Raw genomic sequence first — 12261 nt, forward strand, 5'->3', positions numbered from 1 at the left:
CGGCTATTTGCATTTTTTTTTCACTAAGTACTACCAATCCCTGGACTTGGCATAGGAGATTGGTTAAAAGAGAACTATCTCTTAGATTTAGCAATTATCTTAGTTTTAGCAATTATCTTAGATTTAGCAATTATCTTAGTACATGCTAAAGGAAATGAAACAAAAATAACAATATATCTCCAGGAATAATAGGACTCCCCCCCCCCCCCCCAAACATTGTTACCTGAAATGTACCATACTTCTTTCTCTGCTGGGATCCTTTGAGAAAATCAGTTACATTTAGATACATCTCCTGTTACAATGCAGGACGTGTCCTTGCTCCTGGCAGGGCCCCTCTCTCACTTGGCTCTGGACCTCACCATTCTTACTTGCTCAAGGACTTCATTCCCTCATATTTTGTTTTCTCTCTGAGAGGAAGTCGTCAACGGTACCCACCACTGAAAGTAGAAAACAGAGGGCTGTTGTCCTCAATTTCATAACCTAGTTTCTCTGTTCCCTCCGTAGCAGAACTTGCTACCTGTAACCACCTCACCTCCCGCTTTCCTCAACTTATTCCAGGGGCTTCCAATCCAGTGTGCCTTGCTCCCACATCCCAATATGCTGTTGTCAAAGCAACAACCATGATGCCATTTCCAGTGGCTTCTTCCCCATCTTTATTGCCCTCCACCTCTCCGCAACAGTCAGTCGACAGCTCCTTCCTTCTTAACACCCTCTGGTCCCTTGGCTCTTCAACATGAACCCCCACCAGCCTTCCTTCTTCAGTTGTTCTTCCTTCTCAGGCTCTTGCTAGTTCCTTCTCTCCCTTATAACTTAAGTGTTAGCATGCCTCGGGGCTGGACACTGGACCCTCTTCTCTCTTTCGCCCTCTAGGGTAGGCTGAATAATGTCCTCAAAGATTTTGTGTCCTAATCCCTGAACCTGAGTTGCCTTGTATGGCAAAAAGGACTTTGCAGGTATGAATAAGTTAAGGATTCTGAGACAGACTACCTAGATTGGCCATAAATAAAGTCACAGTGTCCTTCTAAAAGGGAAGCAGAGGGAGATTTGACTATAGAAGAAGGCAATGTGACAACTGGAGCAGGACACTATGCTGCTGGCATTGGAGACAGAGGAAGGGGCCACAAACCAACGAATGCTGCTCTAAAACCGGGGAAAGGCAAGGGAACACATTCTCCCCCAGAGCCTCCAGAGGGATCTTGGCCCTGCTGGCACCTTTTGTTCCAGTGAGCATGATTCTGGATTTAGAGCTCCAGAACTCTTAGAGACTAAATGTGAGCCATCAAGTTTGTGGCAATTTGTTATAGCCTTCTCCATACCTTATTTTATGTATCTTCATGAATCTGAGAACCATCTTTATGCTAGAAAATTAAAAATGTGTTTGGGCTGCAGGCCACAAATCCTGCTCAAGCAGGATCACTGCGGCAGTCTCCTAACCAGCCTCTCCACTGTCACTCTTGTCCCTTCCAACCGCTCCAACAGCTGCAGTGGTGTTCTTCCAGATCTGATCATGTCACTTCCCTGGGGAATACCCTTTGGTGTCTTTCCATTTCACTTTTAATTATATCCAAACTCCTTACCTTGGTCTAAGGCCCAGCCTGATTCGGCCCGTGCCCACCTCTCCAACTTCATCTCCAACTCTTCCCTGATCTTTTATCAGGTCTTGTGCCCTGCTAGTTCTTTCCTGCCTCAGGACCTTTGCACAGGTTGCTTTCTATGCCTGGAATACTGTTCCATTCCCCTCCCTCTCTTTCCTAGCTCATCTGTGAGCTCCCCTGACTGCCCTCTCTAAAACAGATCTCTCCCCTTGTTATTTCCTATCTCCACTGTTTTCCACTGGAGCAGGGCTGGGGGCAGGGCAGGCGGGGAAGAAGATGCGTCATTCAACCCCAAAATGTACCTTACACTTAGAAACAAAGCAATGTCATCAAGACTAAGGAGCGTCTAAGAAACCGTCATAGCTAAGAGGAGCTAAGGAGACAAAGAAACATAATGTGGTATCCTAGATGGGATCCTACAACAGAAAAAGGATCCTAGGTGAACATTAAGGAGATACGAATAAACTAGATTTTCACTAATATTAACACATCATACTAATATGTTCACGGGAGGGGGAAGTGGATGCAGGAAGGAGTGGGAGTAGATGGGAACTCCCTGTACCATCTGTTCGATTTTTCTGTAAATCTAACGCTATTCTACAAATTAAAGTCTATTTTTTTTTTCAACGTTTTTGTTTTTTTTTTTTTTTTATTTTTGGGACAGAGAGAGACAGAACATGAACGGGGGAGGGGCAGAGAGAGAGGGAGACACAGAATCGGAAACAGGCTCCAGGCTCTGAGCCATCAGCCCAGAGCCCGATGCGGGGCTCGAACTCACGGACCGCGAGATCGTGACCTGGCTGAAGTCGGACGCTTAACCGACTGCGCCACCCAGGCGCCCCTAAAGTCTATTTTTTTATTGAAAAGCAGCGTTACACACACTCCGTGACACCTTAAACAGTAAATTGATAAATGCTTAAACGAATACTGTTAAATTGTCATTGTGATTATCACTAGAAAGGAAAAATAGGGGTGCCTCGGTAGCTCAGTCGGTTAAGCGTCCGACTTCGGCTCAGGTCATGATCTCGTGGTTCGTGAGTTTGAGCTCTGCCTTGGGCTGTGTGCTGACTGCTCGGAGCCTGGAGCCTGCTTCGGATTCTGCGTCTCCCTCTCTCTCTCTGCCCCTCCCTTGCTCGTGCTCTTTCTCTCAAAAATAAATAAAACATTTAAAACAAAGAAGGAAAAACAGAGGGCACAAATAACAGAATATTCCCATAGCATCCACCAATCGCCAGGCACTGTTCTTGGCACTTTACATGTGTTAACGCATTTGATTCTTAGCACAATCCAAAGAGGCGTAACACTTTACAGATGAGAAAACGGAGGCACAGGAGGATGGACTAACTTTCCAAGGCCCACAGCTAGCTACCATTAGTGCCAGCATAACAAGAATATACAACAAAGGGCCTAATTCAGTTAATTTACTTAGGGAAGACTTTCCTAAGGCAATGACATCCAGCTGAGGTGAGGAGGGTGCGTAAGGCCAAGCAAAGAGGCTACAATGGCAGTGTCTGGGGCAGGGAAAGGCTTGGAGGAGGCCAGGGGCTTGGCCAACTTGGAAAACTTTAGGGGAAAGTGTGAAGTTTGGTGAGGCAGGCAATGGCCATGCTAAGAAACAGGGATTTTATCCTAAACCCATTGTACACTTTAAGCAGGGGGGTGGGGGGACGTGGTCAGATTGGGTCTTTTAAAAGTTCCCTCTGGGGGCGCCTGGGTGGCGCAGTCGGTTAAGCGTCCGACTTCAGCCAGGTCACGATCTCGCGGTCCGTGAGTTCGAGCCCCGCGTCAGGCTCTGGGCTGATGGCTCAGAGCCTGGAGCCTGTTTCCGATTCTGTGTCTCCCTCTCTCTCTGCCCCTCCCCCGTTCATGCTCTGTCTCTCTCTGTCCCAAAAATAAATAAACATTGAAAAAAAAAATTAAAAAAAAAAAAGTTCCCTCTGGCAGCTGTGGGAGCAAAGTGGCTCCCACACCTAGCGGATATACTCCTGTATGTGGTAAGGAGATAGGATGGTGGCCTGGATTCCAGTGTTGGAAATGCAGGTGGAGAAAAACCATCAGATTTTCTATATTTAGGAGAGAAGCGCCCAGTGAATTCGGAAATTGGTTATGGCAGCTGGAGAAATGGAAACGTGAGAGGTGGTGCTCGAGGTTTCTGGCTCGGTGGTAGGGGTGGATGGTGGGGCATTCCGCCAGATGGGGAAGACGGGAGTTCCGGTTGAGAGGAAGGGGGGTGGGCTGCAGTCCTGGCCGTGAGGAGTCTGAGGTCCTGTGAGCCATCCAAGTGCAGAGTTGCGCAAACTGTTGGATGAGCGCTCAGAGGACAGGCCAGGGTGGAGATCTGCTGGAGGGACCTGAGGGCACACGGAGGAGGCCTGCACGGACCTGCCCAGGAACAAAGGGCAGAGAAGGCAGCCCAGGCTAGCCCAGCCCAGCCCGAGGAGCCCTCTCGCTTAAAGGTCCTGTCAACTCCTAATGTTGCCCGCTAGAGCATCTCCTCGTGTCTACTTCTGCTCCTGCTTACTTCCCGTAAGCGGTTCAGGAGCAGCCGTCCCCAGCCCCACACCCGTTCATTTGCGCTCAGCCCGAAGCTGGCTCCCATCCCGAGGCTCTGACTGGGAAGGCTGGAGGCAAAGCGCGGACCGGGCAGCAATAAGGGAAGTGGGAGGCTCCGGCTCACCACGGACCTCGCGCCTCCCCTCGCGCCCAGCCCCTGGAAGGGTCCAGAGTCCCCTCTTCTCTACACCTCTTATGGAAGCCGTTGCTCTTTGAAGCCTTTGCGGCTCCTTTTAACCCGATTCCACCGTGTAGGAGTGTTGCGAGTGGGGCGTCAACGGGGACCATCCTGTCTCCAGGGTGCGGGGTCGCTTTCAGAAATGATTTCAAAACTCCCGGTCCGGGAAGAGGGGAAGGACGAGGCCGAGAGGGGCCGAGCATTTCCGAGGTCCCGCCCCGGGGGAAGACCCCTCCGCAGAGGTGCGTCCCGGGGTCGCGCGCCGGCTGCCCGCGTCACCGCGGTTTCCGGCAACTCCACGCCCCCGGCATCTCTGGCTCCCCGGTAGTTCCGGAAGAGCGCGGCTCAGCGAGCGAGCGAGCGAGCGAGCGCGCGAGCCGGCCGGGGGCGGCTTCTGCCTCCGGAGCGGGGCGGAGGGGTCGCGGGAACGAGGAGAGAGGTTCTCGCGCCTGCGGAGGCGGGGCGGCGCGGGGCGCAGGCGGCGCGCGCATCCCTGGGGCCTGCGCGGGCCGAGCGCTCGGGGGCGGGCCTGCGCCCGAGCGAGCGCGAGAGCTCCTGCGCCCGGGCGCACGGCGCGAGCTGAAGCGGCGGCGCTGTGGCTCGCTGGGAGCCGGGCGCCTGTAGACACAAAGGCTGGTGGGTTGTATGAGCAACCGGGGAGCCGGCAAAGGGAAAGCGAAAGCCGGGGGCGCGGCAGGTGACGGAGAAGGTGCCGCGCAGTCCTCCGAACCCTCCAGACGTCGGCGGTACCGGCGCCTGCACTCCTGCGCCAGAGCGGCCGAACCCGCGCGCCTCAGCCATGGCTATCGCCCACCTGGCCACCGAGTACGTGTTCTCGGACTTCTTGCTGAAGGAGCCCTCGGAGCCCAAGTTCAAGGGGCTGCGGCTGGAGCTGGCAGTGGATAAAATGGTCACGTGCATCGCGGTGGGGCTGCCCCTGCTGCTCATTTCGCTGGCCTTCGCGCAGGAAATCTCGATCGGTAAGGCCAGAGGGGCGGGGAGGGGCGGGTCGGCCTGGCCGGCGCTCTCCGAGGTGCCGGGGTCTGGTGGGAAGTGATTTTACTGCGCGCCCCTGGCAGTCCTGGAGGCTGCGATGGATTGAGCGTTGGGAAGAAAGGTAGCCCCAGTTTTATTCTTTGTCCACGTGGTTCATTTATACCCCTGTGGATCCTGCTTGCATCCCTACTGCTCAGTTCTTCTCTCTGCTCCCCGCTGATCCCGACAGCGGCTTAGTGTTCATGTCCCACACTTAGGACCGGCGCCCTTGCCATCAGATTTGTCGAACGGCCTCCTGTCTCCTTCCCGTACCCCTACATTTGTGCAGTTACCTAAAATTTTGTAGCAGAGAAGTTCCTGAGTGGCTGAATAGAGGATAAGCACTCCAGGAAAAGTGTGTGCGCTCTTCATTACCTGACATTTAGTTGATCCTTACTGAGACTTTGGCTCTACAGGGTTGTTGTGAATCATGGGAGAGAACTGCACTTGGCAGATGTCAGAGGGATACCAGAATTCTTCATGGTTTGGGCAGGATTACATGGCCAATAAGAGTCTGGTCTTCCTCAGATGTTATGACTTACACTATCGAAAAGGATGCTTATGAGTCAACAGGAAGTCAGTGTATGACAGCTAGAGACTGTTCAGTGAGGGAGAAGAGAGACCCGTGGGACTGGGCCTTGGGGAAAGCTTATGTGAGAAATTGTGCTGGCCCTGAGCTCTGGAGCATGGGTGGGAATTGAATAAGCAGAGGTGAGACCTTTGCCAAGATTATGAGATCGCAGAGAATGTTGCATGTTCCTGGAAGGAGAGAGGCAGGAAGGTTAGTCACAGTTCTTGGGATATGAGCATGAATATGGGTCCAGGTCAGTTAGAACAGAAGAGTACAGACTTGATGGTTTCAAAAGTGCAAAGTTACTGTTTGAGCAGAGGATGGACCCGTTGAAAACAGTCCTTAATAAGCCTGATGGCAACATGTAGGGTCTGTGAAGGGAGTTGGAGCTAGGGAGGCCGGATGCCAGAAGCTGGGGCATTGTTTGAGGTCTTGCGCTTGGGCCAGGACTTGAAGGGAGAGGGTGGGAAGGGTGACTTAAAAGAGATCAAGGAGCAATAAGTGGCACTTGGGTACCTAGTTTTTAATGGGCCATGAAGGGAAGAGACTGACCAGAGTTGTAAAGGCTGCAGGCCCGAGTGATTGGAAATGGTGGTTGATTAGGAAAGGGTTGTGGTGATCTTGATTTTGTGATCTACAGCACTAAGTTGTTAAACTTGGCAGGAAATTGCCAAATTCATTGTGGAAAATAAGTGTTCACCTTGTCTTTGGGCAGGCATAGTCATGGGGTATCCTTCCACCTTCCAGATGGCCAGGAGTTGGGGAGTTCCAATAGAAAGGAAAACCAGCAAGTAGCTTGGGTCCTGGAGATAATCTCTCCCTTCAGCAGGTGTTCCTTGAGTACCAGCTGTGGCTGGACCAAGGACCCAGGAGTAAAGGATGCATGGTCCCTGTCATGGAGAAGCAACAGTCTTGGGCATCTATCTGATGCCAGGAGGGAGGAGTTGGTTACCCTCTGTGATCAAACTTAATGTCTACCCCGCATATGAGAGGGATTCTGAAGGCAGCCGCACTGGAAGCACTCTCGACACATCCAAGTCGATGGGCTGCCTGAGAGGCATTTGGTTGGCATTGGAAGTGGGCTTACCCAGCAGGAGACTGACCTTATGCTATGTGCAGAGCACTGCTGTGTGCTGAGTGGGACATGATTGAGGCATCATCTTCTTCCCACCCTGCAAGAGTTTACCGTCTGCCTGGGCGCTAGAACAGACATGCTGACAGGTGCCATTCAGCAGCGTGTGACTCAGTGACAAGACAGTGTCGAGCTCTGAGCACCAAGCAGGTGAAGGCTGGCAGGGACTGGGGTGAAGCTGTGGAGAGACCCCCATTCTTCTCAAGAGCTTCAGAACTTCCAGGGAGAGGACAGGATGTGGGATGAAGCCAGCAGGACTAGGGAAGACCTGTCAGTACTCATTAGATGAAGCCAGAAAGAAAGACATTAGAGAGGAGAAGAGAGGTAACATAAATTAATGCATGGAGTTCGTACAGCGGGGTCATGTCAGACAGCATTGATTTTTGGGTAATGTCGGCTTTTGTGTAAAAGCAAAAACAAGCAGAGCAATTAAGGAGAACAATAACAAAGAAAGAGAGTAGTAATTTTTTTTTTTATTTTAAATTTTTTTTTTTCAACGTTTATTTATTTTTGGGACAGAGAGAGACAGAGCATGAACGGGGGAGGGGCAGAGAGAGAGGGAGACACAGAATCGGAAACAGGCTCCAGGCTCTGAGCCATCAGCCCAGAGCCTGACGCGGGGCTCGAACTCACGGACCGCGAGATCGTGACCTGGCTGAAGTCGGACGCTTAACCGACTGCGCCACCCAGGCGCCCCGAGAGTAGTAATTTAACATGTTTATTTTTTACTGTTGAGAGAAAGCGAGCGCATGGGCAGGGGAGGGGCCGAGGGAGACGGAGAGAGAGAATCCCAAGCAGGCTCTGCTCTGTCCCACAAACCATGAAGTCATGACCTGAGCCAAAACCGAGTCAGATGCTCAAGTGACTAAGCCACCCATTCTCTCAAAGAATGAATAAATAAACTTAAAAAAATTTTTTTTAATCCTCTTTTTTTTTTTTTAACATTTTATTTATTTTTGAGAGACGGAGACAGAGCGTGAGTGGGGGAGGGGCAGAGAGAGAGAGAGACACACACACAGAATCCAAAGCAGGCCCCAGGCTCTGAGCTAACAGCACAGAGCCTGACACGGGGCTTGAACCCACAAACCCCAAGATCATGACCTGAGCCGAAGTCGGACGCTTAACCAACTGAGCCACCCAGGTGCCCCCCCAAAATCCTCTTAAGCATAAAATAAATTTTATTTTCCAGTTTCTGAAAACTAAATTTTCCATTAACTGATTTCTACAAAACAGGATGCAGGTTGTAACTGGGTGACAATTTTTACTTTAAGAAAACATTTTTACTTTAAAGAAAAGATTCTAATAAATCTGAAAATTTGCACAGACTTTTTAGAATTAAAAAAGTGTATGCATATGGAAGCAGAGTGTTGAGGATTGGAGAATGTCCTCGTGATAAAACATATTAGGCTTTGTATTAAAGGCTTCTCCTTAGTCTTTGGCCCATTTTCTCACTAGTTCAGCCCACCGGGCTCCTCTCAGAAAAAAAGGGACAGACCCTGCCCAGGCCACAGGGACCCGCAGGTGGGGCAGTGAACGACCTTTATTTAGGCCCTGCTGGCTGCCGGCACAAGGGCTGCAGACAGAATCCCCTCCACAGAGATTCTGGCCCCTTCACTTCCCATGGGCCCTGGTGAGGGGCTGCTTGCAGGGATGAGGATTGCTGCAGGGGTGGGGAGCAACAAGGGACTCCACCTTGCTATTTGCCCACAAGGTGTGGGTCATCATAGAAGTGATGAGATGCAGACGAGCAGAGAGGGGCTGGTGCCCATGGTCAAGGTAAAGGGAACTCCGGTAGCGCCTGTAGCGGCCTGAGGCTGGGACTGCTTACTGATCCTGACTGCCCCGTGATGGAGAGAAGTACAAGCAGAAACATTCTGGAAGGAGTTGCTAGGGGACTTCTTAACCCCTGAGTTGTGGTTGGGAGCATTTTGAAGGCTTTTGGTAGTGAGCCACTGACTGTTGAACTGATGTAAGAATTAAATAACTCCTGGTCTGGTTGGGCCCGATGCTTCTACTCTGCTCTCCTGAAACACTCCAGGCCCTCCCTGCTCCCCAGAGGGTAAGTTGGGTATGGAGAAGAACAACCACTCAATTTTACATCACCTGGCACGCAGCAGAAGACGGTCTAAATGTAATTGTGACCGGACTGGGACGATCACGTGGTGGGAGCCCGGCAAGGCAGAACGGACGCTCTGTTTGACCAGCCCTCACTTTTTCTCTCTCCGAGTCTGGCGTCATGTCTTGTACGCCACGGGCGCTCAGTCAAAATGTGGTGAAGGAAATGCTGGAGCACGTTCAAGACGCTCTGGGGTCCTCTCTTGGACTGCAGCTGGGCTGAGGGGGAGCAGGGGCATTCCGGGAAAGGGGAAGCATGGAAGACGGGAAGCCAGGTTCACATGCCAAGGTCAGGCCAGAGGTTGCAGTTGGCAGGTCCTACCCGGTGCCTGGAATTCACCAGCTAGAAGCGTGGGGTCCCTAGTATGGAGAGGGAGATTCCCAGTCACCGGGATTCCCAGGTCTTTTAAAAATCCAAGTCATGCCTTGTCATGGTTTCCTTCCTGACGTCTGCCCCAGATAATAGCATTGACGGATGTGGGTTATCAAGAGACAGAGCCAAGTTGCCTCACTTGACTTAGAAGTCTAGGTTATATTCCAGGTACCTCCAGTTCCCTTCTGCAGTGTTCTGGGGCATGGAGGGAGCTGTGTTTGTAATGTTGAAGGGCTCTACCTCTACTGTGTAGGGTGGATGAATGTCATTCCCTGTGGCCCAGAGAACACACACGTCACCAGTGTGGAAGCTGCAGGGAGACAAAGGTCTGGGCCACAGAAGCCCCCTCATTCTTTTTTTTTTTTCATTTTCTTTTTTTTTTTTTTTTCCAATGTTTATTTATTTTTAGGACAGAGAGAGACAGAGCATGAACGGGGGAGGGGCAGAGAGAGAGGGAGACACAGAATCGGAAACAGGCTCCAGGCTCCGAGCCATCAGCCCAGAGCCTGACGCGGGGCTCGAACTCACGGACCGCGAGATCGTGACCTGGCTGAAGTCGGACGCTTAACCGATTGTGCCACCCAGGCGCCCCTCATTTTCTTAATATAATTCATTGTCAAGTTGGCTAACATACAGAGTATACGGTGTGCTCTTGGTTTTGGGGGCAGATTCCCATGATTCTTTGCTCACATACAACACCCAGTGCTCGTCCCAACAGGTGCCCTCCTCAGTGCCTAACACACCTGTTTTCAGAGAGAGTTTAGGAAACATGCGGGTGACAACTCTGTGTAGAATACAAACGTAAGTAGACTACGTGGCCTTTAAGCTCAGATTCTGAGTATGTATCCAAACTATTGAAGAAAAGTGCTACCTTTCAACGTGAATGGGATTGTGTTCTTGGAGTCTTTTGACGGGGTCTGCGGTGCCCTTGGCTTAGGGCTGTTCAGGGCCTGATGCTGAGATAACTCCTCCTCAGGGACCGCTCTGATTCTCTGGTGCCGTAATCTGGCACGTTAGGCAGCCCTGGGAGAGGAGAGCTCCCGTCTGCTGCCAGGATATGCTGCTTGCCCTGAGCCCGGCTGGCTGGAGCAGATGGGCCGCGGGGACAGCCAGCAGGCCCTTGGGAAGGGGTGTTTTGTCTGCCCTTCCCTCCCTGCTGCCCTCCCAGTGAACACCCACAGTTCTGGGCAAAGGGGTTTGGTCTCTCCGGGCTGGCTCCGCTCTCTGGCTGTTTTTACAGGGCACTGCTTCCAGTAAGCAGTGGGGAGGCTGCCAACGAGTACAAATTTTTCAGGGTGAATTTTGTCTTAACTGTTGTATTTTTATTGTACGAATAGTACCTAAATACATTCTCATGGTAAATAATGCGTAAACCTCCTCCATCATGTGCCGGAGGTAATCGCCACGGACACCTGGTATAGCTGTGAAGCGCTTTCTCTCATTAGTGCAACAGGTGTACGCATTCTTTTAGAAACAAATTGAGTCATATGTAGTGGTTTGCTTTTCCCCACATAGTATGTTTTGGAGAGCATTCCATGTTAGTACATAGGCATTGCCTTACTATTAGTCTTTAACTCAAGTGTAGTTAACTTACAGTGTTAATATTAGTCTCAGGTATACACTGTAATTACTCAACTCTTCCATATGTTACTCAGTGGTCATCATGACAAGTGTCCCCTTTTCCTCTTTACCTGTTTCACCCATTTCCCCCTCTTGAAACCATCAGTTTGTTGTCTGTGTTTAAGAGTGTACTTTGGGGTACCCAGGTGGCTCAGTTGGTTAAGCATCTGGCTCTTGATTTCAGCTCAGGTCATGATCTCATGGTTTATGGGATCAAGTCCTGTATCCTGCTCCGTGCTGACAGCATGGAGCCTGGTTGGGATTCTCTTCTCTCTAACCCACCCCTGCTTGTGCAAGCACTCTCTCTCAAAATAAATAAATAAACATTTTTTTAAAAAGTCTATTTGTCTCTTTTCTTTATTTCTTAACTTCTACATATGAATGAAATCATAGGGTATTTGTCTTTACCTCCATCCATGTTCTTACGGAACATAGTATATCCTTATCATAATTCATCTGAGCACTCTCTGAATGATGCACATCTAGGTTCTTTCAAAATTTCTTCTATTAAATTTTTTTATGTTTATTTGTTTTTGACAGAGAGAGAGACAGAACATGAGCGGGGGGTGGGGAGGTGGGGGGAGAGAGGGAGACACAGAATCTGAAACAGGCTCCAGGCTCTGAGCTGTCAGCACAGAGCCTGACGTGGGGCTTGAACTCACAGACGGTGAGATCATGACCTGAGCCGAAGTCAGATGCTCAATCAACTGAGCCACCCAGCTGCCCCAAAATTTCTTCTATTAATTAAACACAAAGTTTGTTTGTACATAAGTCTTTGTAAATACTCCCCTCCTCTCTACATTGAAAGAAGAAACCAGTATCAATTTCCAGGGTGAAATCATTTTCCAGGATAGTTGTGCATTCCTGTGTTCTTACTGCAAGTAAGTACAAAACACACAAGAGCCTCCACCACTACCTCCCTCTAAATGTGACTCTATCAGAGGATTGGAAGAGGCGTTTTGATGTGCTTCCAGCTTTAAGAAAGAAATAGCCTGTTTCAGGAGTAAAATCATAATAGTCAGTGGACTTCCTGATGTGTTCTCACAGCATCTATAAGTTTCCTTCCTAGCACTTAACCACAAGTTACAG

At 50.4% G+C, this 12261-nt stretch overlaps 1 protein-coding gene across 1 annotated transcript in view; it reads left to right on the top strand.

Annotated features, from left to right (window-relative positions):
- The first annotated feature begins 4882 nt into the window (after positions 1–4882).
- Positions 4883–12261, top strand: part of PANX1 (pannexin 1) — a 51317-nt gene continuing 43938 nt past the window's right edge. The window contains exon 1 of the mRNA XM_086678581.1: positions 4883–5306. Within this exon, the coding sequence (XP_086534707.1) occupies positions 5126–5306 (181 nt within the window). The 5' untranslated portion in view covers positions 4883–5125. The remainder of the gene's footprint in view (positions 5307–12261) is intronic.

The sequence above is a fragment of the Puma concolor genome, chromosome D1 (assembly GCF_028749965.1).
Source record: "Puma concolor isolate L17-30 chromosome D1, mPumCon1.1.hap2, whole genome shotgun sequence".
NCBI classification, from domain to species: domain Eukaryota; kingdom Metazoa; phylum Chordata; class Mammalia; order Carnivora; family Felidae; genus Puma; species Puma concolor.